Source organism: Haemaphysalis longicornis, unplaced genomic scaffold (assembly GCF_048455015.1).
Source record: "Haemaphysalis longicornis isolate Haplotype H1 unplaced genomic scaffold, Haemaphysalis longicornis Haplotype H1 scaffold_4, whole genome shotgun sequence".
Classification (NCBI taxonomy): Eukaryota; Metazoa; Arthropoda; class Arachnida; order Ixodida; family Ixodidae; genus Haemaphysalis; species Haemaphysalis longicornis.
The window spans coordinates 28,520,869-28,546,840 of record NW_027526361.1 but is presented as its reverse complement, the minus strand read 5'-3'; the positions used below and the strand labels follow the sequence as shown (position 1 = coordinate 28,546,840).

Sequence of the window (25,972 nt, the reverse complement as noted above, 5' to 3'; positions counted from 1 at the left end):
TGTTTTTGTAAGTTGGTTTTCCCGCATTACGTGTTGCGCAGTGAAGCCTACTCGTAAAGAAAAATGCGATGCGAAGGGGGCCCGATAACAGCGACGCGCGTGTAATCGTCGACGGCGTGCCGATACAAACGCGGCTTCCGACGAGACGAGTGTGCCCGCGAGACGGCACGTAAGCAACGAGCGACAACCGACGATGTATATCGTGACGTGAGTCACAGAATGCCTCAAAGCGTACCAACTTGGAAGAGTTCAGGGGCGCGTACGCCAGGTTCCAAAGAGGCTCTCTCGATCGTCATTTCGGTTCGAGCTGCAACGTGTGCGACATACTGTGCGACCGTAGGCAGGCGATCGCCACCAGCACTTTCGAAACCAGCCCACAAAGTGCGTCGCTTTTGAGTGTACGTGCCTCCTTCCCAAAAAAATTAGTCCAGTAAGGCTTTGCCCTACAGCTGTAGCAATGTTGACATCTCTAAAGATGTGCCTACAATGAGAGGAACGCCCAGAGGAGATTATGGGATATGTATACCCTGGCTGGGGAAGAGGGCGCAGCCAACGCGCGCCCGCGGCGACTCCAGCGTCTGAGGGAAGCGCGTTGCGCGGCGCGCGCTATCGACCGGTGCGAGCAGAGAGCCATGCTGGCGCGGCGAGCAGGTCGAGCGCCTGGCCGTCCCCACACCGAGGCGGCAACTGGTAACATCTGGCCATGCCAACCGCGATGCCGGGATCCCGTTGCTCTAATTGCTGTCGACTCTTCAGGCGCCAGAGAGCAGCTGGACGGTTTATACAACTCCGGTGCGCAGCGGTCTCAACCCGTCGACTGAACTGAGACTGTTTCCGTTAGCGGCCGGTGGCGTGTCCAGGCTGTCGATTAGGTTCTGTCAATGGGCGCCCACGTCTCCGCGTCGCTTCAGCTGCAAGACACCGTATGTGCACCGCCACGTGCAGCGGTAACCACGGAGGAGCCGTGCCGCTGACCTTATTTCGACGGGAGTCCCTAGTGGAAGCTGCAAGCCGCTCGGAGACTTCCTGAGCGCGTCTCAGCAGGGTCACGGAAATACCACGTGAGACGTGTTTCATTTATAACCTGAGCGCATGCCAGTCCGGTCAAAATGCCGCGAGACCTTCGGGGAGCCACAGGTGTCGGAAGCAAGGCGCGATCCAGTTCCCCGTTTGGATTGAAGGCGAAGTACACGTGTGCCGCCAAAGCGTGGGGCACGTGGACGCTGCATGGCCGGTACAACGGCGCACTCCGAGTGACGAAAGTTAGTGGTGGCTGATAGTTGATGGCCTCCATAGGATAGTTCATAGGCTGATATCAGCCACCACTAGCGAAAGTTAGTGGTGGTTGGTAGATAGTTCAGTGGCGATGGTTAGTGGTGTCTGATTCACGAGATATCCACAAAATGTGTGCCCTATACCCCCTTGTGCTTCTCTTGGTCACGAATGGTTCCAATTTTAACCCATAAACTACGCTAATCTGCGTTGTGGTAAAGTTGACCGCTGCAAGCACCAGGAGTGTTTTAGCACGTACCTGAACTTTGCGAGCACACGTCTTTTTCCTCAGTGCACACTGGTGTCCGTTTAGAAGGCGTCCAGACAGTTTGTGGACACAGTTCTCATTCTTCTAGTGTGCTGTCATAAGCGATTGCTATTCGCAAGCTGAAAGTCAGCTTCTCAATGTGCCTATGATACCCTCACTAGCAGCGCTCAAAAGTATACATCGCACCAGCGAGCATCGACACTTCTCTCCTTCACTTACCAGCCTGCACCGACCATGCAGCGTTCCAAATTTGCTGCACCATCGTATGCAAGATAAGTACATTCGGCGAGCGGTATTTTATGAATTACAATACGACCCACAAATGAGCTTTAGCTCCTACAGCGGCGGCGCTTATCCCGAACTCGATTTTTCACGTTCCCCTCCCATTCATTGCCAACAGTTTGTAACAGCTGTTCTTAAATGCGAGAGCAATCATTATGCGCACCATTTGGGATTTAACTACCGTTCACCAGTGCCAAGTAAAAAAAATTCAAACAAAGCAACGAAAATTACGAAAAAAAATTGGCGCAGCTTGCACCATGCAGTTGTTCAAGGCTGGAGAAACAGCAGAACTGTGGGCGATTTTCCCCACAATGACAGTGGATCCCAGGAGAGAGGGAGCAGCTGGACCCCGGCAGTGCAAAGCCGTTTTGGACGGCACTGTAAAGCAAAGACCATTAAAATATGTACAGCGTTTTATTCAATAGCAATCGTCATCATCCCTTCAGTCGTCGTCTTCCGACGGCAAAGCCGCGCAAGGTAAATCTTCTTGTAGCTCGTCATCGCCTCGGTAGACATCCACTTCTCCGTCGCCTGGTCCGGTGGCCTTTTCCACGTGTGGAGTGTGAAGAAATGGCTTGACAGATTTGTTGTCATCGTCTTCAACGCGGCGTATCGCAACACGACGACGACGGTAAAGGCGGGAGCTACTCATGTGGCCCACGCGCAAGCCTGGACGACACCGGGCGGTAGCTGCGAGGCACGCGCTCACACGCGCTGGAGAGAGAGAGAGAGAAACAACATTTATTCAGGCCTGCGTAAACCCGGTGGGTTACCTACTGGCGCTACTCGCCGGACCCCGTGCAAGGGGTGGCGGAAAGTCGCACTTTAGGCCGCTGGCGTTCGATGGCCGCGAGCGCGAGCTCGGCAGCCATCTTTTGGAGTTCGTAGTTGACGCTGGTGACCGCGTCCCTCACGCTTGGTGGGAGCGGATCATCGTCCTCCTCCGTTGTTGTCGGTGGTTGATTGAGGCAACCCCACAGCATGTGCTGCATGGTCGCACGAGCGCTCCCGCACAGCGCACACTCGTCCGTTGGGTATAGTTCGGGGCACACGTGCTTGGCGACCACGGGCGTCCATATCGCCCGCGTTTGGAGCTGTCGTACGAGCACCCCTTCCCTCCTGGTGAGTTTACGGTGTGGCGGCGGGAAGGCGCGCCTAGTCTCTCTGTACCACGCAAGCACATCCTTGTAGGAGCTGATCGGGGTTGCCTCCTCTTCTTCCCTGTAGTAGTCTTCCGCGTTCGATGGAGTAGGAGGAGGGGGCAGACTCGCCTCGGCCGCAGCCGCCGCCCGAGCCGCCGCCGCACCCTCCGCGGGCGCAGCAGCAGCAGCCGCGGCAGCGGCCGCACCAACGACGGCGGCGCCATCGTGTCTCGTTAGCACGCGCGCCGCTCGGTCCGCCTCCTCGTTGCGGTTGGTCCCGGTCCCCACCGGTCCCACGTGTGCCGGGAACCACTTGAGGACCACCGGTAGCGTCCGTCGGGGCAGGGCCCCGCACACCCTGTTCGCGCACTCCGACACCGAGTTCCGAGCGTAGCTCAGTATCGCGTTTCGCGAGTCACTGATCACTGTCGCGCACCGTGGGTCCACTAGGGCCAGCGCGATCGCCAGCTCCTCCGCTTGCGTTGAGTCCCGGGCCCTGACGCTGCCCGCCGAGCACAGCTTCCCGGAGGTCGCTGCAATCACGGCCACGGCGTACGTGCCCCGGCGGCCTGGGTATTCCGCCGCGTCCACGTAGAAGGCGTTGGTGTCCGCCGCGTGCACGTCCGTCAGGGCTTTCGCTCTGGCCGCTCGCCGCTCTCGATTCTCTTCTGGGTCCATGTGCTTCGGCAGCGGCGGCACGTGCATGAGGGCGAGCAGCCCGCGCGGCAGCGACCGCGCCGGCTTCGGCATCGGCGGCCGGCTCGCCGGCCACCCCCCGCCTCCACCACCGCGACCACCGCCACCGCTCCCGCCGCCGCACCCGCCGCTCTCGCTTTCGCCTTCTCGCGTTAATTCCGACCGGTAGCCTACCCTACGTAGAATAGCCCTACCAGTTCTTGTCTGCGTAAGCCTCGCGATCTGTGCGGTGCCCTGGGCCTCGGCTATCTCGCTGAGGGTGTTGTGCACCCCCAGTTCGAGAAGCCTTTCTGTGTTGGTATGTGCGTATAGGCCTAGGGCCGTCTTATAAGCTTTGCGTAGCAGAGCGTCCACTTTCCCTCGCTCCGCCACCGTCCAATTGTGGAATGCAGCTACATATGCAACGTGGCTGACGGCGAACGACTGGACCAGCCTGAGGAGATTCTCCTCTCTCATGCCTCCGTGTCTGGACGCCACTCGTTTGATCAACCTCAAGGCCATTCCGACTTTTGATTCCAACTTGGCAACGGTGAAGCCGTTGTGTCCGTGGGCGTCGATGTGTAGTCCGAGGACTCGCAGCGTCTTCACCCTCGGAATGGCCGTCCCGTCCCGCGTCTTCAGGTGGATGTTATTGTTTCTTTCTTCTTCTCCTCTCTTGTGGCTTCCTCTTCTCTTTGGTGTTAGTACCAGCAGCTCCGACTTGGTCGGGGAGCACGTCAGACCCGTGTCTTTTAGGTGATCTTCGACTGCGTCGATGGCCTCTTGCAGGGACGCCTCGATCTCGCCGTCACTGCCGCCGGACACCCACAGCGTGATGTCGTCCGCGTATATGGTGTGTCCGACTTTCGGGACGCCCTGGAGGCGCTGGGCGACCCCGATCATTACGATGTTAAACAGCGTCGGCGAGATCACGGCGCCCTGTGGCGTCCCCGTGCTCCCCAGACTCTTCTTTGGCAGCTCCATGTCACCGGCAACGATCCTCGTGGTGCGGCCCGAGAGGAAGTCGCGAATGTACGCGAACGACCTCTCCCCCATGTTGAGGCGCGAGACCTGGTCCAGGATGGCTGAGTGTCGGACGTTGTCAAACGCCCCTTTCAGATCTAGGCCGAGCACCGCCCGGTTGTCCATGGAGCCGGCCGGCCAGTCGATGACTTCGATGACTTCGTGATGGACACACGCGCTGGAGGTTTTCTGTCTCCGCCGAACAGATTTTTGGCTGCCTAAACAGCTCTTCAGTTTAAAAAAAAAAACCCATGTCGCGGAGTAGAACCCATTTCAAAGTGTAGTAAACGTTCGTTAAACGGAAGCCTCCGGGCCAGAAGACTGACTTTGTTGTAAATGGGCTTTGCTAAGAGCGGGAATGGGTTTCTCTCTAGGCACAGCAGTGAGGGCCATGAAACACTTTGAACAAAGCCATTTCGCCGCAGCTAGGGCTTACTGTATATTTGCAACCTGCCTGACCGCGTGGTTGGACGCAGTGCCAGTGAAATGGACGCTGTGTTTTGTGCGCCCACGAATTACTTTTCGCTGTTTTTATCAACGCAGTTCTCTTAATCCGCTCCAATCTGCAACCCGTGCAGCACGTCATCATCGTGCCTGCCGCCCCCAGTGAAGCAAGTTGCCATGTCGGACGAGGAGCCAAGCAGGCCGCTCATGGCGCCGCGCAAGCTACGCGTCCAACGCCGGGGGCCGGTCACTGGAATACGGCGACGGCGGTGTAGATGCAGCGCCGCTGCCTGGCTTCTGCTGGCTTGCCTGGCGCTAGGTAATCCGTTCAAACCACACAATTCACGAGTTTCTGTGAACGTCCGGTGTCGGTGTCCAAAAGGAGCTACAGTTCCATAGCTCACGAGACGTGAGGTTCAAGTTAGCAGTTGTGTCGTCGCACGTGTTGCCTTTCCTTCCCCAGCTCTACTCTTTTTCCCCACTTCCATTCTCCATACTTCCCCATTCCAGTTCTATCATCCTCTCCCTCTCTCCACCCCATTAACTCCTCTTCAGCTTCATTTACCCCTTACCTCCCCAAACAACTACGACCGTCTGTGAAACGTCCGGAAAACAGCCGAACAGCCAATGCCAAGTTTGGATGGCTACTATACGTCCACTGTATGTCCATGTGCGGATGTGCATTTGCGGACGTACTGTAGGCGACCTTTTTTCGGACTCCAAAAATTCGAACTTGCTGGATATTCCCGACTTTCCCGAGGAACCGCCAGTTGTCCCATAGGAGTAATGTTTATGATATTTCGGACAAAATGAAGCCAAAAGTTCGATTTTCACGACAAAATTTTCCGCGGCAAAGCCACGGCGCGACTCCAGGACGACGCCTATTTGAATCCTATAGGCCACCTGGCAAGTTTCGGATTAAACGGGGATTGGCTTGCCTTCCCCCGGGGTAACAAATTTTGATGTTGGAGGTCATAATTTTGCATGTAGTCTACGGCAGAAGCAATCTCGAAATCCGGAAACGTGTCATACGCGGCCCGACACTCGCGACCGCCCGCAACCGTCAACGCAAGACATTGCCAGCGCTTTGGCGTTGTCGTCCGATGTTTACGAAGAAAACGTGACACTTGCAGAGATGCAAGAGGGCGTGCTCACACGAAGAAGAAATTTAGGGCAAGGAACCATTCGCGACTTTTCAGGCCTTTTTTTTTTTTTTTATGAAATACAGTTCTTTTTTGCGACGCGTGGATTTTTCGGACTGCTATTTTGTTCGGATTATTTTCCGTTCCCCTCCAGATCCGATATATCGATCGGCTGCTGTATATAGACATCCAGTAACGAATTTACAAAGAATACATATTTTATGTTCGAAGGACATCCGCCCATGAACGTACAAAGTTACGGTGAAGCATCAAATAATGGCGTAAATTGAATATCAAAGCAAAAACGGTAAGGAGACTCTGCTTTTCAATTAAAAGGATTTTGTGCATCAATAACCTGACTTGTATATTTCAAGTTTCATCTGTATGTTACTAAAATTAAGCTTATTTTTAAAACTTTTTTGAAGCACGTCACCGACTCCAACGTTGATCTCTTTCGGGAAGGGTATATAAGAATTGAGAACCAATTTCCAATACAATGAAACCAGGCTATAACGAACTAATAAATATAACGAAGAAATGAAATTCCCATAGACGCCCACGTATTAAGGACCTCGTTTAATGAAGCTGAAATTTCCTCACAATGGAAACAACGAAACTTTTTTTCCCCACAACGAGCATTTACGGCCATTTCGGTACCCGTCCGGTCAATGTCTTATAGCGCGCGACGGTTTACGTCGCATCACGGATGCGGTAATTCAAACCTCGCGCTAGCTGGGGGCCGCCAACTCCAGCGCGCCAAAATGGCTGCAAGCTCCTGGACGCACGCGCGAGGCTGCGCGTCTCCGGGGCTCCCAGTAGGGTGCCTGGATGTTCCTCCAGGCACTCTACCTGGATACAGCAGGTCTGCTGCGCCGCTTCTTTGGCGCTCACCATGACGGCGAGGGTGGATTAGAAATCGCGGCTGCAGCTGAAATAGCCGTCATTCGCCTGAAGAAAACGCGGCAGAAATCTATCAAGGGCTATTTCTCTGCGTAGTGATCCGCCAGCTCGTGTGCTGTCGAATGATCATGGATGAGCCGTCTGGCGTGAATAAAGTAACTATTCTTTGCCGATTTTTTTTTTTTGCTTGCTTGTCTTAAGCGGGATGCTACCTGTGGGTTTTGGTGGTAAGTACATCCTGTCTTGCATGTAAGTTGTCGGTAGAAAGAGACATCGGCTATTATGAAGTAGGGCTTATAACGAAGCAATGACGACTCCCCCTTCAACTTCGTTATAACGAGGTTTTGCTGTACATCGGACGTCCGAATGGACGTCCGACATCTCCGACATCCCACCGACATCTGCTTGGGTCTCTCACGCTGACGCCTTCTTCCTCCTCCCCGCCCTGAGTCACATGATCAACTGGCGAGCCACGCGACCCACATTTTTTTTTTATTTGCATTTTTGCCATGCGGCATATGAAGAAAAGATAAAACATTAGGCAGAAGAAAGAGAAGGGGTACCAAAGCACAGGTAGTCAGGAAACTGATGACACTGTACAAGTCTAAAGGTAGGCATAGAGTCCGGTCTCGTGTAAAAAGTTCAGCAGCGACCTGCAGTAGCGGTCTTCGTGCACCCACTGGTCCCCGGTTTATCCCACCGACGACGAACCACTCTTAGCGCACTGTCCCGAGCTGTTCTGGTTCCTGTACACGTCCACAAGAGATGATCGACATCCGCTTCAGCCGTCGGGGCCGGACACTTGGGACATGTTTTTGGGTCTTCTGGTGCGGGTCCCAAAGTCCAGGTGACTGAAGGTGTGAGAGCCACCCCAGCCTGAAGCCTCCTAAAAGAAACTTCCTCCACCCGGGAAAGATGAGGGGGGAGGAAGCAGACACACGGGGGAATTGGGGCACGTGTGTCCCTCCTCAGGAGAGATTTCATGGCTAAAAGGCGGGAGCGTGGATCACTAGGAAGAGGGCTAGGGGCGGATTCAGATTCAGGTGGGGCAGGAGAGTGCGAAATATTGTCCGCTAATTGGTTGACAGAATTGTGACCGTGCACCTGTACCCAAAGCTCTCATGTGGAGGCTGTGAATGTGCTGGCAGATCAGAGGAGTCTTTTTCACTTGCTTCAGGTGCTTCACAGCACTGAGCGAGTCTGTGTATATATGCGCCTCTTTGATGTTAGGGAGTGCACTTGCAGCTTTGATTGCGTCATATATAGCCAGCCTGGAGCTCCAGTAGCAGCAGGTCTGACGTGTCGGTGGAATAACAGCGCAAGCCTTTCAGTTCTGAGTGTGTAGAACTGACGAAAGCGGTGCGTCCTCCGTGCGGTAGAAGGGCTGCGTCTGTGTACAACACACAGTAACCTTCACGAACTGTGGTATCTGAGGTTGGCGCTGGCTGTTCACGGCTTTTTAGGCTCCTTACAGAATGGGAATGGAGCGCTCCGACCATAGGTATATGAAAACGCTTGAGCTTTCTTGCTTCTTCACGCTGATTTACAAGCTCCGTGATAGTATTGAGCTGGGCGTGCTCCTGTAAGATAGGAATCGGAGTGAGACGAGGAAGTGCCGTGATGGTGCGCATGGCCTCTCTGTTGATAGCCTCAAGCCTCGCCCATTGTTGTGCTGTCAGTCTGTGAAACTGTGCCTGGTAGAGTAAGCGCGGCTGTAGAACAGCGCGTACAAGTCGCCGAGCCACCTCCGTGCGGGCTCCTCCACTCCGAGTTGCAATCCGGCGGATCAAGTGCAAGGTCGTCGAGGAGTCTTTCCGCACCTTTCGGAGCCAATGGATACCCGAACCCGACTGGTGTATCTGAAGTCCGAGCACCCGCAGCTCTTCCTTGGCTGGTATTGCGACTGAACCAATCTTAAGTTGACAGTCGGCCTTGCAGGCTAACTTCCTCCCCGCCTAATTAGCCACTTTGTACATAGCCAGACTTCTCAGCTGAAATTTCCAGGCCGGCTGTTTATGCGACCCATAAGTATACGTCCCAAGTGCGTCAGAGGTGGTTCACTGGTTATTTACGCGTCACGCGGCTTCCTGGATGGCGCTGAGATCCACTCGTGGGTCCCGTGACCGATTGCTGACCCACGCTCAGGAATGGGTCACTGAAATCAGTGACCCACTGGCAGCGAGTAATGGACTCTTCAGGAGCAAACCCACGACTTACATTCAGGCTGATTCAAACTGCAGACAGACACACCAAAATTTTAATATTCACCTAGTCCAAAAAAGACTAATCAAGCACTCCTGCTTGTTCCTCCGTACTGTTACCAGACTTTCGAATCATCGATGGGCATGATAATACAATAAACGTTCGAGGGGAAGTTGCTGTGCATGTGCCATGGCGTCTAAAGTGCCGCATGACGCTTTCATTAATGCGTTTTTACTGAACTTGAAACGGCCCACTAGCGTCGGCGGCAGTGAGGATAGCTACCAGGAAAAAGTCCATTAAAAATATCGCGGCTCAATAATGGCGAACCCTTGTTTTCTGCCGCGTTGCAGCTTTTGTTTGGACAGCATATTTGATTTCGTCGCGCACACTAAAAGACGCAAGACTAAAAGACGCCCACGTGGAAAATTAAGCACGAAAACTTTAGACCGCACTTCAACCAAAACTCACGCAACCGCAAATACGTCAGTTGGGGTTGAGGCCGAAATCAAGGAGTCTGACCGCAATCAGTCGGGATTCCCTGATATTACCACAATCATATCTATGTAGCGAACTTCAGGACGACTTCATGGGGTCGTAATTTCACATCCTTGATAAAAAAAGACAAGATTGAAGCCAACCTCTGCAGTACCGGTTAAGCACAAGGCCCACTGAAAGGAAGGGGGGTGGGGGTGGGGGCAAACACGTACGCATACAATAGCGTTCCAGCTCTAAACAGGGTTCAGCAAGAGACAGGGTACACTGGTCCAACAGCTTTGTGCGATGGAGATCGCCGCAGCGTCACGCCACCACGTCCTGAGTCTGGGGTGCATGTTCCTCCCTTGAGACAGCGAATGCCTCCTTCTGCGCAGGCGCGGCGGCGGCAGTGCTGGTGCTGCGCCAGCAGCAGCGGCGGCGAGCGGCGGCAGCGCGGCGTGGCGAGACCGAAGGTTGCCGGCAGTTGCGCGTGCAAGACGTATGGCACAGCACGCTTCCCATGCTCACCACAGAGTCGGCTTTCCGCCACCTGGACGTCAACGGGGACGGCGTGCTCGACGTGGTCTTCGGCTTCGGAACGGGTACCACACGGCCCAGCGCCCGCGGTTTTGCCGTACTACATTCACTTCTTCGCAGGACTGGACGCGTACCGGTACCCCCGCGTGGCCTGCGACGTCTACTTGCCGGCTTCCGGAGGCGCGGGCTGCGGCGGGGGCCTGGCAGCGCTGGACGGCCGCACTGGTCACGAACTGTGGCGCTTCTACGCGGCCCACGAGCTGTTCGCGCTCAACTGTCGCCTGGACCTGGACTCCGACGGCATGCCAGACTGCGTGGCCGGAGGCCGCATGGCGGTACGCGCGATCGTTTCGGCAAAGGGGAAAGAGCACCGCGTGAGCGTTCGCTTTTGCAGGGTCTGTACGCCGTGAGCGGGCGCACCGGCAGCCTTCTGTGGGCGCTGTCGGGAGCCGGAGAGGCCCTGGTGCGTCGCTCCAACATGTACACGCCGCAGCCCATCCGGGACGTGGACGCCGACGGCACGTCCGATCTGCTGGTCTCCCACGGCGGAGACCCGTTGAGAGAGCCGGGAGCCAGCGGCGACCGGCTTGCGGGCCGCCTGCTCGTGGTGAGCGGCCGCTCTGGCCAGCTACTCAGCTGGGCCACCGTGCCGGACGGCCGCGAGAGCTACTACTCGCCCCAGCTGCTCGTGTACCCGGACGGCAGCGAGCTCGTGCTGTTCGGCACGGGCGGCGAGACGCACGGGGGCTCGCTGTGGAGCCTGCCGCTGCGCGAGCTCCTCGCAGGGCGTGCAGACACCGCGCGCGCACTCTACACGGACCCGAACAAGGGCGTGATGACCCCGCCCGCGCTGGTCGACCTGACGGGAGACGGCGTGGAAGACATCGTCATGGCCGCCTTCAACTCGACCGCGTTCGCGCTGGACGGTGTCAGCTTTGCGCGCCTCTGGAGCCACCGCTTCGCGCAGTCGGAGTCGTACAGCACGCCGGCCGTGGGCTTTTTCGACGGCGACAGCACGCCCGACGTGATGGTCAGCTATCAGACGGGGCCCGGTTTCCCGCTGTACGTGTCCAGTCAGACGACGGTGCTAGACGGCCGCACGGGCCGGCCGCTGCTGGCGCGGCCAGTGAGGGCCGCCCTGGGCGCCCAAGCCTCGCCGCTGGCCGTCTCCATGCCCGGCCGGGGCCACGACTTCTTCCTCTACTGGCTTTCCGACTGCCACCGCGACGGATCGCTGGCTTCGGATGACCAGTTTGATCTCGCTGCGGGCACCAGCGTGTTCCTGCGCAGCCGCGCTGACTTCTGCAGGTTACGCTTCAACTCACGCCTCTACACACGTCTCTACGCTCTGTCGGCCGATTTCAGTAGTCCAGGCGTGCTCATCTACGATTCCGGTGAGTTTCGCATTAGTGGCGGATCCACCATGAGCTCCGCGTTTCTTGACGGTCCTCTCCTTCCTGAACAGATGAGAAGCGGCCAATCGAGTATGGAGGGCTGCCCAATTTCACGGCCATCGGTATCCGCTTCCTGGAGCAGCACCCGGAGTACCTCCGGCGCAGCCGCCGCCACGTGGGTCCGCACGACGCAGGCGGCGTCCAGCGGACCATATCCACCGGTAATACGCGCGCGTGTGCGCTCCACCTGGTGCCCGCTAGCTCACCGTTCCCCGTCGCAGGCATGCTGCTGCCGGGGTCGCGTCCGCGCAGCGTGGACCTCGTGTTCGGCACCTTCTGGTTCCGGCCGAGCAGCGTGCGCGCCATGACGGCCGAGCAGCGCCGCTGCCTGGAGAGGCTGCGCGCGCATGAGGACGCGCGCTTCCGCGTGGGGAGCCCGCTGTACGGGCTCGACCACGACGCTTTTGAGCAGCTGGCCGCGGCCGAGTGCCGCGGCCCGCAGGACGAGCGCGAGCTGGACTACGACCCGTTCGACCGACGCATGGGACAGATGACCGTGTACCGCGTGTGCCTGCAGTGTGTGTGCGACCGGTGCGCCGGACCGCTGCCCTTCAAGCGGCAGCGCTGGTCAGCGTACATGGGCGCTGGCGCCGACAGCCACGCCAGGACTCCCTGAGGATAGGCGGTCACCATTCGTTACGGCCCAGAACAGCCATTCGCTTTTCCTTCCCGGAGTGCCGGCCATGGACAGTGCTTGGGTGTTCCGTAGCGTGTGCTGATATCGGTCGGAGCGTGATCAAGGCATGCAGTGACGCGGATATGCAACTTCTTGACTGTGGTACTGTTTTCACAATGAACGCTTAGCCGCGGCCCTGCAACTCCCAAATGCTTGGCCAGTCGCAGAACTCTCACACCAGAACACTACAAATAACTCTCGCAAAGCGCTTGACCGCTCATGTGACATCGAGCACCATGAAGCACAATCATTCACAATGTTAACCTGCTCAGACTGAGGAGCAGTTAAGATAAAAAAGCGGACGCGTTATCTGTACGAGATATATAACCGATGGCAATCACCATACGTTGATGTGCACGCATCATTAAGAAAGCAATGAAATACGGCCGCAAAAATAGATATCACCATTCGCGATAATGAGAGAGCGAATAATGTCGGCGTTCGGTTGCATTTACGAATTGCCATATACCACTACTGAATATAAATGAATTTAAAAAATGCGAATTGTAAGTTAATCACAAGATGATTTGTCCTTTACTGAGAGCAGCCGAAAAACTCCGAGGTCACCATAAGTCTCCATACGAGTAATGAATGCGAAAGCATGATTGTCCAATTGCCGAACGGATATGTGGCCATTACGGGCACGACCCGTAAGCACCTGGCTTGATAGTGACTACTGCGCCGATGGGTGAAGGGCAGTGGCGTGAGTGCAAAGCTTGGAGCGTGCTTAAATCACGAGTCCTCTCATCATCAGCATCATCGTTTTTTATTTAGGGTCTTTCCCTTCTCCCTGTTGTCAGAGCCAATCATCCTTGTTTGCCTCTATTTACTCTTAACTTATGGTAGCTGCAACGTTAAGCCTAACGACGTGCCACGCAGCGTCAAACTCGTACGTCAAGCTGCGGGTACCATTTGGTGACGTTGCACCTTATAGCGTACCGTTAGGCCTAACGTCAGGCCGGCGCGCATACCCACGCCGCTGGACGTCCAAATTCCAATCGAACTCCGCGCTGCTTTGTGTTGCGTTCGCCGCACGAAGCGCCGCAGCAAATGGGGACGTCGGGCTGCACACACCTGCGTTCGCATGCCAATGGGCGCAATGAATGAATGAATGAATGAAACTTTATTAATGATACGGGGAGCTTGGTAGCCTAGTTGGGGAAGAGGGGAGAAGGGAAAAGGAGTGGGGCGGCCGTCAGAGTCGTCCGGTCAGGTCTGCCGCTCGCACGAACTCCCACAAGGAAATGATCGCGTGCTCGCGGCGTCCAAGTGAGGGGGCGGGCTTTTTCTCTTGCATGCGCGTATACAATGGGAATTCAAGAAGGAAAAAAAAATGAAGGAAGCTCACATTAGCGCGCGCAAGACTTGATGGCAGTGAAGCTGTACGCAACTTTCACGACCATCACGGCGGTTTATTCCACGATTGCAGCCGATTTGCTTCTTTTTTGCTGCCGCAACGACCTTTACTCCATCGTTGCTGTTATAAGTATGATCTTCCTTCATTTTCTTGGTAATCATTGGACGTCGCCTAGGAGCGGCGTACGCGATATGACGTGGCTTTCTCGTTCCGAGCAAGTGTTGGAACGATTACGGCGAACGTTGGAGCATTTTTTTTTGCCAACCTTGGTCAATCTCCTTGAGGAGGTATGCTTGAATTGCAAATTTGCGCCAGGGATTCCAACGCTTCGCTGCACAGAGCACCCACGTGACATGACTGTTAGCGCAATGCAGAACGGTAATTAAACGTCGTCATCGGCTGCGCCCCAAACCTAAAGCGACCTAAAATATACAAAATCACTATTATTAACAAAAACAACCCGTACATTTGGGTTTAGAAAAAAAAAGGTAGGCAATGGAAAAAAAGAAACTAAGAGATAGACCTGCTGGGGCTCGTACCCAAACCTTCAGCGTCAGTACTGAGTACTCTACATTGAGGCCACAGAGCCCGAACGGAGGGCTTGTTTTAGCAGGCACTCAAAATAGCGCGCGCAGTGACATCACACGTCGTGTGGGTGCTCTGTGCAGCGAAACGTTTGGAATCACGACGCCGGGGACGCTGGGCGGTAGCCGCGAGAACGCACACACCAGCGCTTGGCAAATTCTTTTAAGTGCGAATGCACTTTACAAGCGACCCCAAACCATCCACCGCCGGCGGCGGCGTCGGCGTCCGCAGTGCTCCTCTATATTTAAAAAAGAAACAGCATCCGGCGCCAGGTTTCGATCCGAGGACTTTGCGGCCGCAGCGCGACGCTCTACCGACTAAGCCACGGACGCCACGCTGATATCAGTGTGAGTAACGCGCCTTATATCTTTAACGCATTCAAACTACGTCGTCAGCGGCGTGCGTTGGCGACTCAGCGGCGTTATAGCGGCTTGATAACTGCGTGGTGTACACGTGATACTACAAACCCGATGGAAGAGATGGAAGAGAAGGCGGCGAGGCGGTGGGCTGCGGTGGCCGAGCGCAAGCGCCGCAAGCGGGCCGACAACCGTGCATTCGCACTTTCACATTCTCCCCCTCGGAGGAGGAGGAGGAGGAAATAACTTTATTTAGTCCAAAGAAAAGGCCTATTCAGGCCCGTGGCGCCTTAGACGACGGCCAAGATATCTTGACTCCTGGCGGCGTCTTCGGCCCTTTGGACGGCCCACTGCTGGATGTCAGGGTTTTCGCTGTGTAGCACGGTCTCCCATTGCTCTTTACTATTTATAATAAATGTGCCTTTGGTATTGCTAAAATCTTTCTTCTGGACACTGGGGCATTCCCATAACATGTGAGTTAAGCTCGCAATTTCTGGGCAGTGCTCGGGGAAAATTTTTTTTTTTGAACTTCCGGCCGTCGCAGCAATCTTGGCCCATCTTCCTGAGTGTGCATGCTTGGCTTGACAAACATGCGCTGGGGACGCTGGGAAGTAGCCGTGAGGCACGCACACACGAGCGCTCGGCATTTTCTTGGTTTTTTAAATGCGAATGCATTTATTAGCCGGGGGTTGTCTTGCTCCGTTGGCCGGCGTGCGCCTGCATTCCTCCAGCGCGAGCGCACGTGAGCGCGCGCCTCGTAGTTCTGCCTTCGTCGTCGTCGTAAATGCGAATGCATTTCTTAGTCGGGGGTTGTCGTGCTCCGTCGGCGTGCGCCCGCAGGTGTTATCTCTCCGCGCTCCTCCTCGCCCCTAGCAACAGCTGTGGCGCGCCTAGCAACCGGAGCAGGTGGTAGCTCGGGCGGGAGTAGCGGAGGGCAAGGGGAGAGGAGGAGCGCGCTCGGGCGTGTGAGGGCGCTCGCATCGCGGAGCTCGGGCGGAGTAGCGGAGAGTGAGTGGAGAGGAGGAGCGCGCTCGGGCGTGTGAGGGCACTCGCATCGCGGAGCTCGGCGGGAGAGAGCTCGCGCGCGGGGCGGGCGTGTTGCGCGGGTCTCTCTCTCCTCTCCGCGTACCCTCTCTCCGCTCGCTGCGCTCGGAAAATGTATATAAATGCAGTGGAGCGCACGCCTCGTTGTTGGATGATTACGTTCACACTCTCGTCATTAATTACGTCATTACTCGCAACACACTCATCGGTGCACCCAATGCATTCGCATTTCTGCACGATTCCCTTCGGGGAGGTGCGGGGGAATTTTTTAACTGCCGGGCGGACGCCCCGAGGGCCGCGCTCACGGGCACTTGCTCGGCATGCAGTTTCTTTGTATTGTTAACTGCGAGCACGAAAAATTATGATTTGCTAAACAGCTTCGCTGTTGAAAGGTTGGAGGTGTTGGTACAGGAAACATTGCGCAGAAACGGTAGAGGACGAGGTGAGGGGGCGCTAGTGTTTGTCCCGTTGTCGCTTCGCCCTCTGTCGTTTCTGCGCTGTTTTCTGTGTGGGAATGGACGAGCCGCTACAAACGCCAGGCAACGCTGACGCCAGCTTTTCTGTCAATGGGCCATTTAATGCTTCTGCATTAAAATGGGCATATTCAGGTTTATTTAGGGTATTGATAATTATTGTCGACACTTATTAGGATTTTTTTACTGCGAATAGCTGTTAATATTTGTGCAGCTGAGTTCGATTCCAGCCATGGCGGCCGCTTATCTGATGGAGGTGAAAAGCAAAAACACCCGTGTGTACGAGATTTCGGCGCACGTTAAAGATCCCAAGGTGGTCAAAATTAATCCAGAGCCCTCCACTACGGCGCGCCTCATCGCCTGGGTTGCGTTGGCACGTAAAACCCAGAACCAATCAATCAATCGTATCGGCTCGCAATGGTGACGCGTGCTGCCTGTCGGGTGAGAGTCGTACCTGCGTCAACGACATTGGCTTCGAGTAGGGGGAAAAAAAACTCGATGTACGTATCAGGCATGCCGGCAAAATTTTTAGGGGGCTCTGCTCAGAATGACAGGGTAATGCGCGGAGAGCCTTCAGAACGCTGGCCGCATTGCCATGGGGACAAGTGCCTCAATGGGTCTTACGACTCCCGTGATCGCTGTGCAGCCAGTGCACAGCCAGTGCGGGCGGCTAAGGGAAAAGTGAATGGGAACGACATCGACGAAAGTTTGGTACAGGTGGCCAACAAACGGACCGACCGGCAGCCAATGCTACTGCTAAAACACGGCCACAAAGACGGTTAGAGCACCAAGGAGCGTGGGCACGGTGTGCGAGGGACAAGCGAGAAACGTCGCTTTGCGGACTTATGAAGCCGGAGCAAGGTGTGCGCTCAAATAGAGCCTCAAATTCTCGAGGGAGAGGCATGAGATGCTCACGGTATATAAAAGGTTCACCAACAAATCACGGAATATATTTTTTGTTGTTATCGGGCACGAACACGTGTGGCTGTAACGCGGGCTCAGGGTGTCTATTGTGGGGTTCACGCTAGTTATGGTATTTCCGCCCCGAAGTCATCCGTGCTCAACAGACATGCCGTGCACGCAAGTGCCGTCTGTGGTGGGTTCATTACTCACAGATACAAGGTTGGCCGATGGCAATGTGGTTAACATCATTTTTATCGCACGTGCAATCAAGATGCTGACTATTCGTAGGCTAAACAATAACATGAATGCAAGACACTCGACAGGGATTGTTGGAAAGGCTCAACACAGGAGTACCAATCGGCCGCCATCGCGGTCCAGTGACCATGAGACAGACGAGTGGCTCGTGGGATGTACGTGCGCGGCCAGGGACCTTTTTCTGTCCCTTGGCTACCGGCGAGACAACTGGCGGCCCAGGTAGAAGTGCACTACTCTCGCCAAAGCAAACCTGTTGCAGACGAATGTACCGTGGTCGCGCGCAAGAGTGTCCACATGGGAAAGCTGGCTAGAAGAGTTTGGCAGGAACTTCCTTTTGGCTGTGCATTGGCTGTGAAGGAGGGTATGTGCCGAACTGACAACCCTACTTACTGCAAACACAGGTTTGCCGCGGCCTGACGTGCCCACGCTTTTCCAGAGTAGTTCTTCCTCCATGTTACCTGTTGTGCGCCAATTACCCTCTTTAGTTTTTATACCCAACGACCTGAATTGACCATGCACACTGTACATTGGGCAGCTTTGGCTCACAGGCACTGCATAGCTTGGTGTACAGTGTAAGTGTTCTGCAACCAACTCGTGTGAAAAAAATGCAGCTCAATACATGTCTGCAGGGAGCCCTGGCCACGCTTCAATCAAGGGGCCACAGCAGAGAGGCGTACTGATATGCGGGTGCAGTATCCAGACCTCAGCCTTGAATGCCCAGGTAGCATGTCGCACGCACACACACACATATACCACGGCAGTGAGCAAAGGAATTTATGTTCTTTTTAGCAGAAAAAGAAAAAATAAGCAGAGCTGGTGGTGCTAGGCAATGTTGGCCAGGTAGTCCTTGACTTCAGCGGGCGAGAGGCGGCGGAAGCCAGTGGCATCGCAGAGGCCGACCTCGATGTTGTCGGCTGTCATCTGGCCCTCAAAGCCTTCCTTGAGGGTGAGGATGGCCGTGTGCACGGCGTCCTCCAGCTCCAGCTCCTCGCTGTAGCGCTTCTCCAGGAAGGCCTTGCCGCTCATCTGGTTCTTGCCCATGGCCGTCGCCTTCCAGGGAAAGTAGGCGCCCTGCAATGGTAGTTATGGGGGAGGGGGAACAGACAGCCAGACAATCAGGTGGGACTCTCTCGATGGTCCCACTCTTGGGTACAGGTGAAATTTCCTTAAAACTTTGCTGAGTGAGACCAACTAGAGTTAACAGCACTCCCAATTTGGTTAAGTGCGTCCCCTCAAAGTCAGGAGACATCAGCAGCGTCAACCTGTTGAATAACGATGAGTCCCCGCCACTGAACTGCGGTGGCATGTGCAGACATCTCTATGAGCGAGACTGAAAGTAATTTTATTTATGCTGAAAAAAAAAAAAAAAAAAAGAAACTCATCCTGAACTTTTAGGCTGATTAAAGCACGAGCGAAACGCGTGAAAGTAAGGTTAAGAAGCTGGCTAATGTAAATACTCTGTAGTTAACATGCATTAAAATAAAGTTGGGAAAAAAAGGCAGCAACAGCTTCTTGTAACGTCAATGTTTAGTCCGAATCTAATAAAGGGTTGCTTGTTGAGGATAAGAATAGTGCAACCTGATAGTCACTACACAGAATGGCAGGCCCTGTCTACAGCCCGACATCACATACGTGCTTCTTGAATTTTTCTAGAGCATCTGTGGGCTTTTTGAATAGCACCTTCAGTTTATGTTCTCTAAAGTGGTCCTTCATTTGCTGCGGACCTGTGAAAATTTGTTAGCAATATGCAGGTGTTCAAAGTAAAACACTAAACGAATAGAAGTCACATGCAGAAGTAGAACACACAACAACTCTTTAACTCTTTCGTTACCATGCCTAGTCAAACCGATCACCAGTGATCGATGATTTATATTGCCAATTTCAACATGTTGTAGTCATTCCTCGTACATCTAATTCGGCCAGTGGTTAGTCTAGGCGCTGCACTTATATAATCAGTTTAAATTTTCTTGCTCTGGCGATATTGAGATTTTTGACGACATTTTTCGCAAGCTGAGGTGCGTGTGTTTTTGAGGAAGGGGGTGTGGGTGCTGCACTTGACAAAAAAGCATGCCACTTATGGTTAGGCTGCATTACCAAAAAAATTTTTTTTTTTCTCAATGGCTCCTAACAAGTCAAGTACCAAATAATGTTGTCAGCTTTGTAATCTGACAGCGTTGAGAGGTGATAATTACTTGAAAATGACCCCAGCTATTCACTAGTGATCTTTGGCTCAGAAAAAGGATGGCTTTATTCTGCCAAAGCTTATTTCTGATGGTCTTCTGCATGTCTAGCAAGTGTGCCTGGCATTTTCAGCCAGTTTCCAGCAGTTTCGGTTTCGTTTTTGCGTTGCGAAATTCTGGCGCTACTACGGAGTTACCAAACTGCAAGCTGATTTGCCGTGGCGCCTCTGTTGGCCGCTACTGTTCCTTGAAACAAGCATGCTGCTCGTGCTTTCACTTTACCCACGGCTTACTTCTGCGATAACAGCTTCAGCTGAAAGTCGAAAGATAACACCAAGTCGTCAGATATCAGTTCAGACGAGGAGAACGCTTCCTATCGGCCTTGAACCCCACCAGCTGTTCAGCGGCCAGTTTCGTTTCTGTACGACGGTATTAACGGAGGTCTAGTGTTTCTTCTTAGTTGAACTGCCTATTCTGACAAAGTCTCCAACAGGCTCCATAATCCTTTCTATTCAAAATTGTTCGGTGGCGCTGCAATGTAGTAGGCTCGTAGTGCTGAACTCGCTTCACAGCACGATGGCGGCGTGCAAGCAGGGCTACCATAGCGAGTCAGAACATGATAATAAACCGCAAATGAAAGTTCTGACTGATAGGTGATGATCAGAACGTCAACAAGCATCCCCCACAAAGATCAATAGCAAAATTTGAAATAGACGCTGGGCTTTACCACAAGGCACAGGCACCATGCATGCTAACGGTTTTTTTTCATCTGATAAATTGTACCGCGCAACTCAATTTTTTTTTTCTGGGACGGGTTTTTGAAATGTTTACCTACAAAATGTATATTCCAATTTTTTCCTACTAATGGTGGTTTATTATACACAACTTCTTTTTTATTTTCTTCGACGCCCAGACATAAATTTCGAATTTGATCATTTTTTTTGCAATCATTATTTATTAATTATTAAAATTGGTGTCATTGGAAAGCACATGGAATCATCTGCACTTTTTGTCACTGCAATGTGTGCCTAACCAATATGTATAGCACAGAAAAAAATGTTTTGTTAGACCCTTAAAAATCAGTCAATTTTTTGTGGTAACGAAAGGGTTAAAGTAGTTTCCCAAGCATTTTTTTTCTTCCCACACCCAGGAGTCAGCTGGAGGTGCAAACTTACCGATGGGTCGCACTGGAAGACGTAGCCGCGGCCATTGTCCCAGCCAGCGACCAGCAGGGAGACACCAAAGGGCCGCACACCCCTGTACGGACAAAGGCCCTTCGTGACCAAGACTTGTGAAACACTGGGCCCGCGTGGGCAGCCAGTGGCCTCCTGGTGCTAGAGCTTTTAAGAGCTGAACAAAGTGTAAACAATTGCTAAATAATGTGGTGTGCATGCATTGGCTAGTGGAAAAGCCAACGCAAAATAATAGGTAGCATTTCGGCTGGCAGGCTACCATGGTTGCCAGTCCAGGAATACCCTCTCCGCTAAAAGACCGGCGGCAGGTGTTCACCAGTTTATGTGACACCTTCGCCGAATGTACAAGCTTTTCTTCTTTTGTATGTCTGCTTCCTCCCCCTCCCCTCAATCTCTCCATCTCCCTTGCTTTCTGTTGTGCCGTCGCTGCCGATTCCTCTCCGCCCGACTCGCTGCGTGGAATATGCGGGCATGTGAGGCTTGCGTGCGTGCAGCATTTGCTGTGTTTATAGTGTTTTTTATTTTTGTTTTTATCACATTCGCTGGTACGAAAGAGGCATGCGCGCCGGTTCCAGCACAGGCTGTGTTGATTAGCTCGCGTCATACATTCGCGGGTAATACAAACCTATTGGGGGCCGTAAAGGCCGCAGATCTTTCAGTCCGCTCTGGTTACAAACCCCTCCGCGCTCACGACGTGGCTCGGGATCGTTCTTTTTTTTGTTTGTTTGCTTCGTCCCCAGGGGAGGTTGCGCGCTCTAAATGGCACTACATACCCATTTTTAATGCCTTTTTCACTATTTGCGCCTATGTGAACACTATTTTGTCTCAAGTTCCTCTTTCGGGAGCGGTTTGAGATTGTTTGATGTTGATTAGCACTAATCAAGATTTTGGACCTCGAATTTTCACACCTTGCAGCTTAAAAAATTTTGCTTTTTGCCGAAAATAGACAATACATAGCTGCTATCACACCTCTTCTTTTGCTGCAAGGTTTAGAAGACTGGTGGCTAACACACTTTGTTCATTTCGCCGTAGTGTTGCGGGAGCGTGAACTTGTGCTAAGGGCAGCAGGTGAGCTCATAAAAATTAGCTAAGATCAAAACAGGAGGGAGGGGGTAGTCAGGCGTCCGAATGCGTGGGGAACACTGCCTGTCAGCAATCTAACTCGCGGTGTCTCGCGACAGGTCCGCTTTCCTGGAACCAAGGTCAGATCTCGCTGAGTGGGGAGGGAAAACTCCTTGAGTGGGGGGGGGGGGGGGAGGGGTAGCATCGAGAGCAAAAAAAAAAAAAAAAAAAAAAAAACCACAACGAGGTCTTGTAGCGCCCTGCATATGCAGAAAAATAATGACAGCCCCAATAAATTTGGAGTCTGTTCATCGCGCAATATCCCCAATTTTTTTGTACTTCTCCCTATATTTGCTGTCCACCTTTGAACCAAGCCTCAAGATTCTGGCAATTTCATCCCCCAAGGGGCTCACAAAATCAAGCCTATTCATTCCAAAGGCAGAATAATCGATAGTGATGATCATACACCAACACTTACTGTGGTGAAAGACTCTCTATCCCACCCTTGCCCTTATGTTCCCTACCCTAGCGGTTTCTCCATTTAAAATCGGCCCTCAAAATTATTTTCTGATCTACTTCATAATTCTATTTCATGTGACTGCATTACCAGAAAGCTTTTTAAAAGCACTGTCCGTTCCCTCAGCTTTGCACTTTCTTTAAGATTTTCACAATTCATTTAGCTAGGTACAAACAAAAGAAATCAAGCAAAAGGATCAGAATACTTTAGCACAGCCTTTCAACCCTCCCTACGAAATCTGCAATGCTTGCTACTTAAAAAAAAAGTGTGACTATCAGGTTGCACTAGTCGGCGGCTGTCATTATTTTTCTCGTTGAAACTTACTCATTCACACCAATGAATGTGCAACCAATAGGCGGTTCTCTCACCGAGCGCAACGCTCACCCCCCCCCCCAAAGAGCGGTGGAGTGGACGTACCCCGTCTGTGTGTACTCCTGCATGATGTAGGCCACCTTCTGCACCAGCTGAGAAGTGGGGATGGGCTCGCTGTACATCAGCTCATACTGCTGGGCCAGTTTGCGGGCACGCCGCACCAGCAGCCTGCACAGAAGCCAACACAACCGCTCCTCAAACTGCTCAAACAGCAACACCGCCTGTTTTCCCCACTCTCCCTCCCCAACCCAGTGCACACGCACATGGTTTCTACAAAATGCTTAGATCCAAACTCAAGAACAGGTTAATCCTTTCAGGGTCACGGACGTACATGTACGTGCCTTACAAACACCTTCAAAATGGTCAATAACGAACATGTTTTTCATCGCTTGTGTGTTTAAAAAGCACACCTTTTTTGCCCACTTCTCTTGCTTGGCATGTGCTGCCACACTGCGGAAATACGTCAAATTATTTGCTTGCGCCGATGGCCCTTCTTTTTATTTTTTTATTATTTACTTCAGAGGTTCACTGGCTATCGCTTGCACATCCAGTAACAAGGGGGCGCGCTGTGTATCACCCACCCAAGGCCCCTTACGCCCACCGGGCACCTCTCACTTTTTGCGCCGGCCACAGACCACGGGCGCCTGCAAAACTGATGAGGCTCTTTTCTCCTTTTTTAATATTTTTTAGGAGCAGTGCGCCGTCTATCGCTCGCGCATCCGGCCACACACGCGCGGGCGCAGCGGCTGGCTTTGGTATTGTCCTCCGGGCGCTTCCCGCTTTTTGCGCCCGCGAAACTGATGTCTATCTGATTTCGATTCACTCAAAAGGTGCCGGCTTGTTACTCTCTCGTTTTTATTTACAATTTTTCTTGTGTTACTCATGAATAAACCACATGTATGTAACAACACAAACGATTTTTTTGTCACTGTATGGTCAGCCTAAAAAAATTACGATAATTTTCTCTCGAAATAGATTCATCCGAAGAATTTAAATCAGCAATAAAAAAAATCGACCCAGGGGGATCGCATTTGACGCAAAAATTCGACCCTAAAGGGTTAAGCACCTCACAGGATGTCAAAGGCCAAAAGGGAAAGCGGGTTCTCTAGACTTCACTTATTACTAGGGTAACATATTGTAGATGCAGTTACTTTCTTCGAAGCACCCACCTGCTTGCTTTCTCAAGCACTCTGTAAACGACTATTAGCTTGATAAGCGCCGTGACTTGACTCAACTCACACACTTGCATTCTTACCACCCAGGGATTTATAATAGACCCTGTTTAGAAGTTGGTCTTGTACTTCGTACTTCAGACATGTGTACTTATTCTTGCTTATTTTTTCCAAAGAATTCCAAATCCTTATTTTATTGATCACACTTGAGGTTTCATTTCGCTGTTTTTCCCTGGAACAATGACGTCACTGTTACTGTGAATCAGGCCAGAAATGGGTCCACTTGGGAAAAGATTCGCATGCACCTCCCAAGGTTGTTGTGGTACGCTGCGGGCATGGCAGTCTACACACTGCAATGGACAATCACGTGCGAACAAGAGCAAGGCCCCACCTGTAGTCGGGGCCCATGCCACTGTAGACCATGCCGATGTGCTTGGTGATCATTTCCACCTTGTGGATGCTGTGCTCTTCGTACAGGATCGACTTGTGCTTCTTCTCAGTGGCCAGCACCACGCCATTGGACGCTGCTCGAGCAAAGCACTGGCTGTCAGGGGGTGGTTCTCACAGGTAAACACAAAGGAAGCTCACCTTTGATGCCGACAGACGGCGCTCCGGCAGCTACTGCAGCCAGTGCATACTCAATTTGCACCAGCTTCCCAGAGGGACTGCAACAAAAAGGTTTCCAACCATTAAATCACGCCACCGAGAATCCTTTTGACAGTTTCAAGCATTGCCATTAAGGCAGTGCCTATTCTCACGGCAGTCGCCTTTGAGTAGCTAAGTACGCCACCAGGTGCTTCCTTGGGACAAATAGTCTGCAAAACCTCGCCCCTACAGCTGCTTCTGTGGTGTTCTGGTATAGTACTTGCTTTGAAATGAGAAGACTGGTTCGAATCCGGTGTACAGGAGCCATTCTTTTTTTAAGCTTACCAAGCTTCTGTTCATCCTGATTTTGTTAGCAGGTATTTTCCATTCCTACAAATATCATGCGATCAACATACAGGACTTCTGGGTTGAGTTTAAGTTCGGTTCTGTTTGGTGTAGGTGGACTCGATTTGGGCAGGTGACATTGCGCTCGGTTGGGTTTAGTTTGGGTGGCTTACGTTAAGTTAGCTTTGGTGAGGTTAGGTTGGTCAGGTTACGTTGTGCCACGTCAAGTTGAAACTCACCCTCATTTTTGTCCCTTGAATTATAAAATGGCCGCAGTACGGGCTATCATTGGTTACCCAAGCAAAACAGAGAACAGAGGTGAATTCAGACCCTTGCCTCCTCACAGTACAAAAGTCACGAACTTGATCGATCATTTGAAGTTAAAACAATGTAGAACATCTGAAGGTCCTTGTTTCAGTACACCAGCACCAACACCAGTACAGCATTGTTAAAGCACTCGTGCTAGCATTGTCGTTAACGTCATGTCACAGAACTTTCTCCCATCCGCCTGTCACTAAACACAGTTAATCGCACACAAGGGCTACTCAAGCGTGCTCGTATTTATATTCAGGAGTTTATACGTAGAGAAGACTGCGGTGTTTACAACAAAACGAGAATCTGACAAGAGCCCATCGCAACTGTGCTGATGGCCAATGCGCCATCGGAAAGCTTCACTTGCATAGTGGCGGATAACATGCACACTACAGGGCAGTTCCTACTACAAAACTAGCAAAATAAAGACCGAGACCAGGATAACGGCCAATTTCAGCAAGCTCCTTGCGGAAGCGTACGCTCATAATGACACAGCACAAACTGCCATTGGGGAAGGTGGGAACTCATTACTGGAGGCAAACTGTGAAGACTGTCACTTGGAGTGTGTATTTAAAACGGGATAAGATCCTCTGAAAAGTATATAATGCAGCTTACCTGAAAGTAGTTAGAGAAAAACTGTACCGCTCGGACGACATGACGAACTAATGAGACCGCCGCTAACGACTGCGCTTGGATATGGATACAGATCGTTCCCGCAGTCTGCAAGATTTTTTTTCGATGGTCAAGTAAAAGAATGTTTCCTTCGAGAA

General features: G+C 52.6%; 2 protein-coding genes across 2 annotated transcripts; one reads left to right on the top strand and one right to left on the bottom strand.

Moving 5' to 3' along the window:
• Positions 1-640: 640 nt before the first annotated feature.
• On the top strand, positions 641-13,326 carry LOC144178412 (uncharacterized). Its single transcript, XM_077706247.1, has 7 exons — positions 641-1,061; positions 5,241-5,425; positions 10,220-10,426; positions 10,482-10,696; positions 10,756-11,755; positions 11,827-11,976; positions 12,037-13,326. Exons 2-7 carry the CDS (start codon positions 5,284-5,286, stop codon positions 12,429-12,431), a joined length of 2,109 nt encoding a protein of 702 aa, XP_077562373.1. The 5' UTR covers positions 641-1,061; positions 5,241-5,283; the 3' UTR covers positions 12,432-13,326.
• A 4,895-nt stretch (positions 13,327-18,221) lies between these two features.
• Positions 18,222-25,953, bottom strand: Prosalpha2 (proteasome alpha2 subunit). The gene is made up of 6 exons (XM_077706246.1): positions 25,818-25,953; positions 24,549-24,625; positions 24,352-24,484; positions 22,834-22,956; positions 20,820-20,901; positions 18,222-18,535 (listed from the first exon to the last, which is right to left on the bottom strand). The coding sequence occupies exons 1-6, from the start codon at positions 25,856-25,858 to the stop codon at positions 18,287-18,289; spliced, it is 705 nt and encodes a 234-aa protein (XP_077562372.1). The 5' UTR covers positions 25,859-25,953; the 3' UTR covers positions 18,222-18,286.
• Between the last annotated feature and the right edge of the window lie 19 nt (positions 25,954-25,972).

Bases quoted from the DNA above. Each gene is read 5' to 3' on its own strand.
- LOC144178412 (XM_077706247.1), top strand. From the start codon at position 5,284: ATGTCGGACGAGGAGCCAAGCAGGCCGCTCATGGCGCCGCGCAAGCTA. The intron at 5,426-10,219 runs GTAATCCGTTCA...CCTTCTGCGCAG, and splicing joins GCTGGCTTGCCTGGCGCTAG to GCGCGGCGGCGGCAGTGCTG. The intron at 11,756-11,826 runs GTGAGTTTCGCA...CTTCCTGAACAG, and splicing joins CGTGCTCATCTACGATTCCG to ATGAGAAGCGGCCAATCGAG.
- Prosalpha2 (XM_077706246.1), bottom strand. From the start codon at position 25,858: ATGTCGTCCGAGCGGTACAGTTTTTCTCTAACTACTTTCAG. The intron at 24,485-24,548 runs GTGAGCTTCCTT...TTGCTCGAGCAG, and splicing joins GCCGTCTGTCGGCATCAAAG to CGTCCAATGGCGTGGTGCTG. The intron at 20,902-22,833 runs GTACGTCCACTC...TTGTCCGTACAG, and splicing joins CAGGAGTACACACAGACGGG to GGGTGTGCGGCCCTTTGGTG.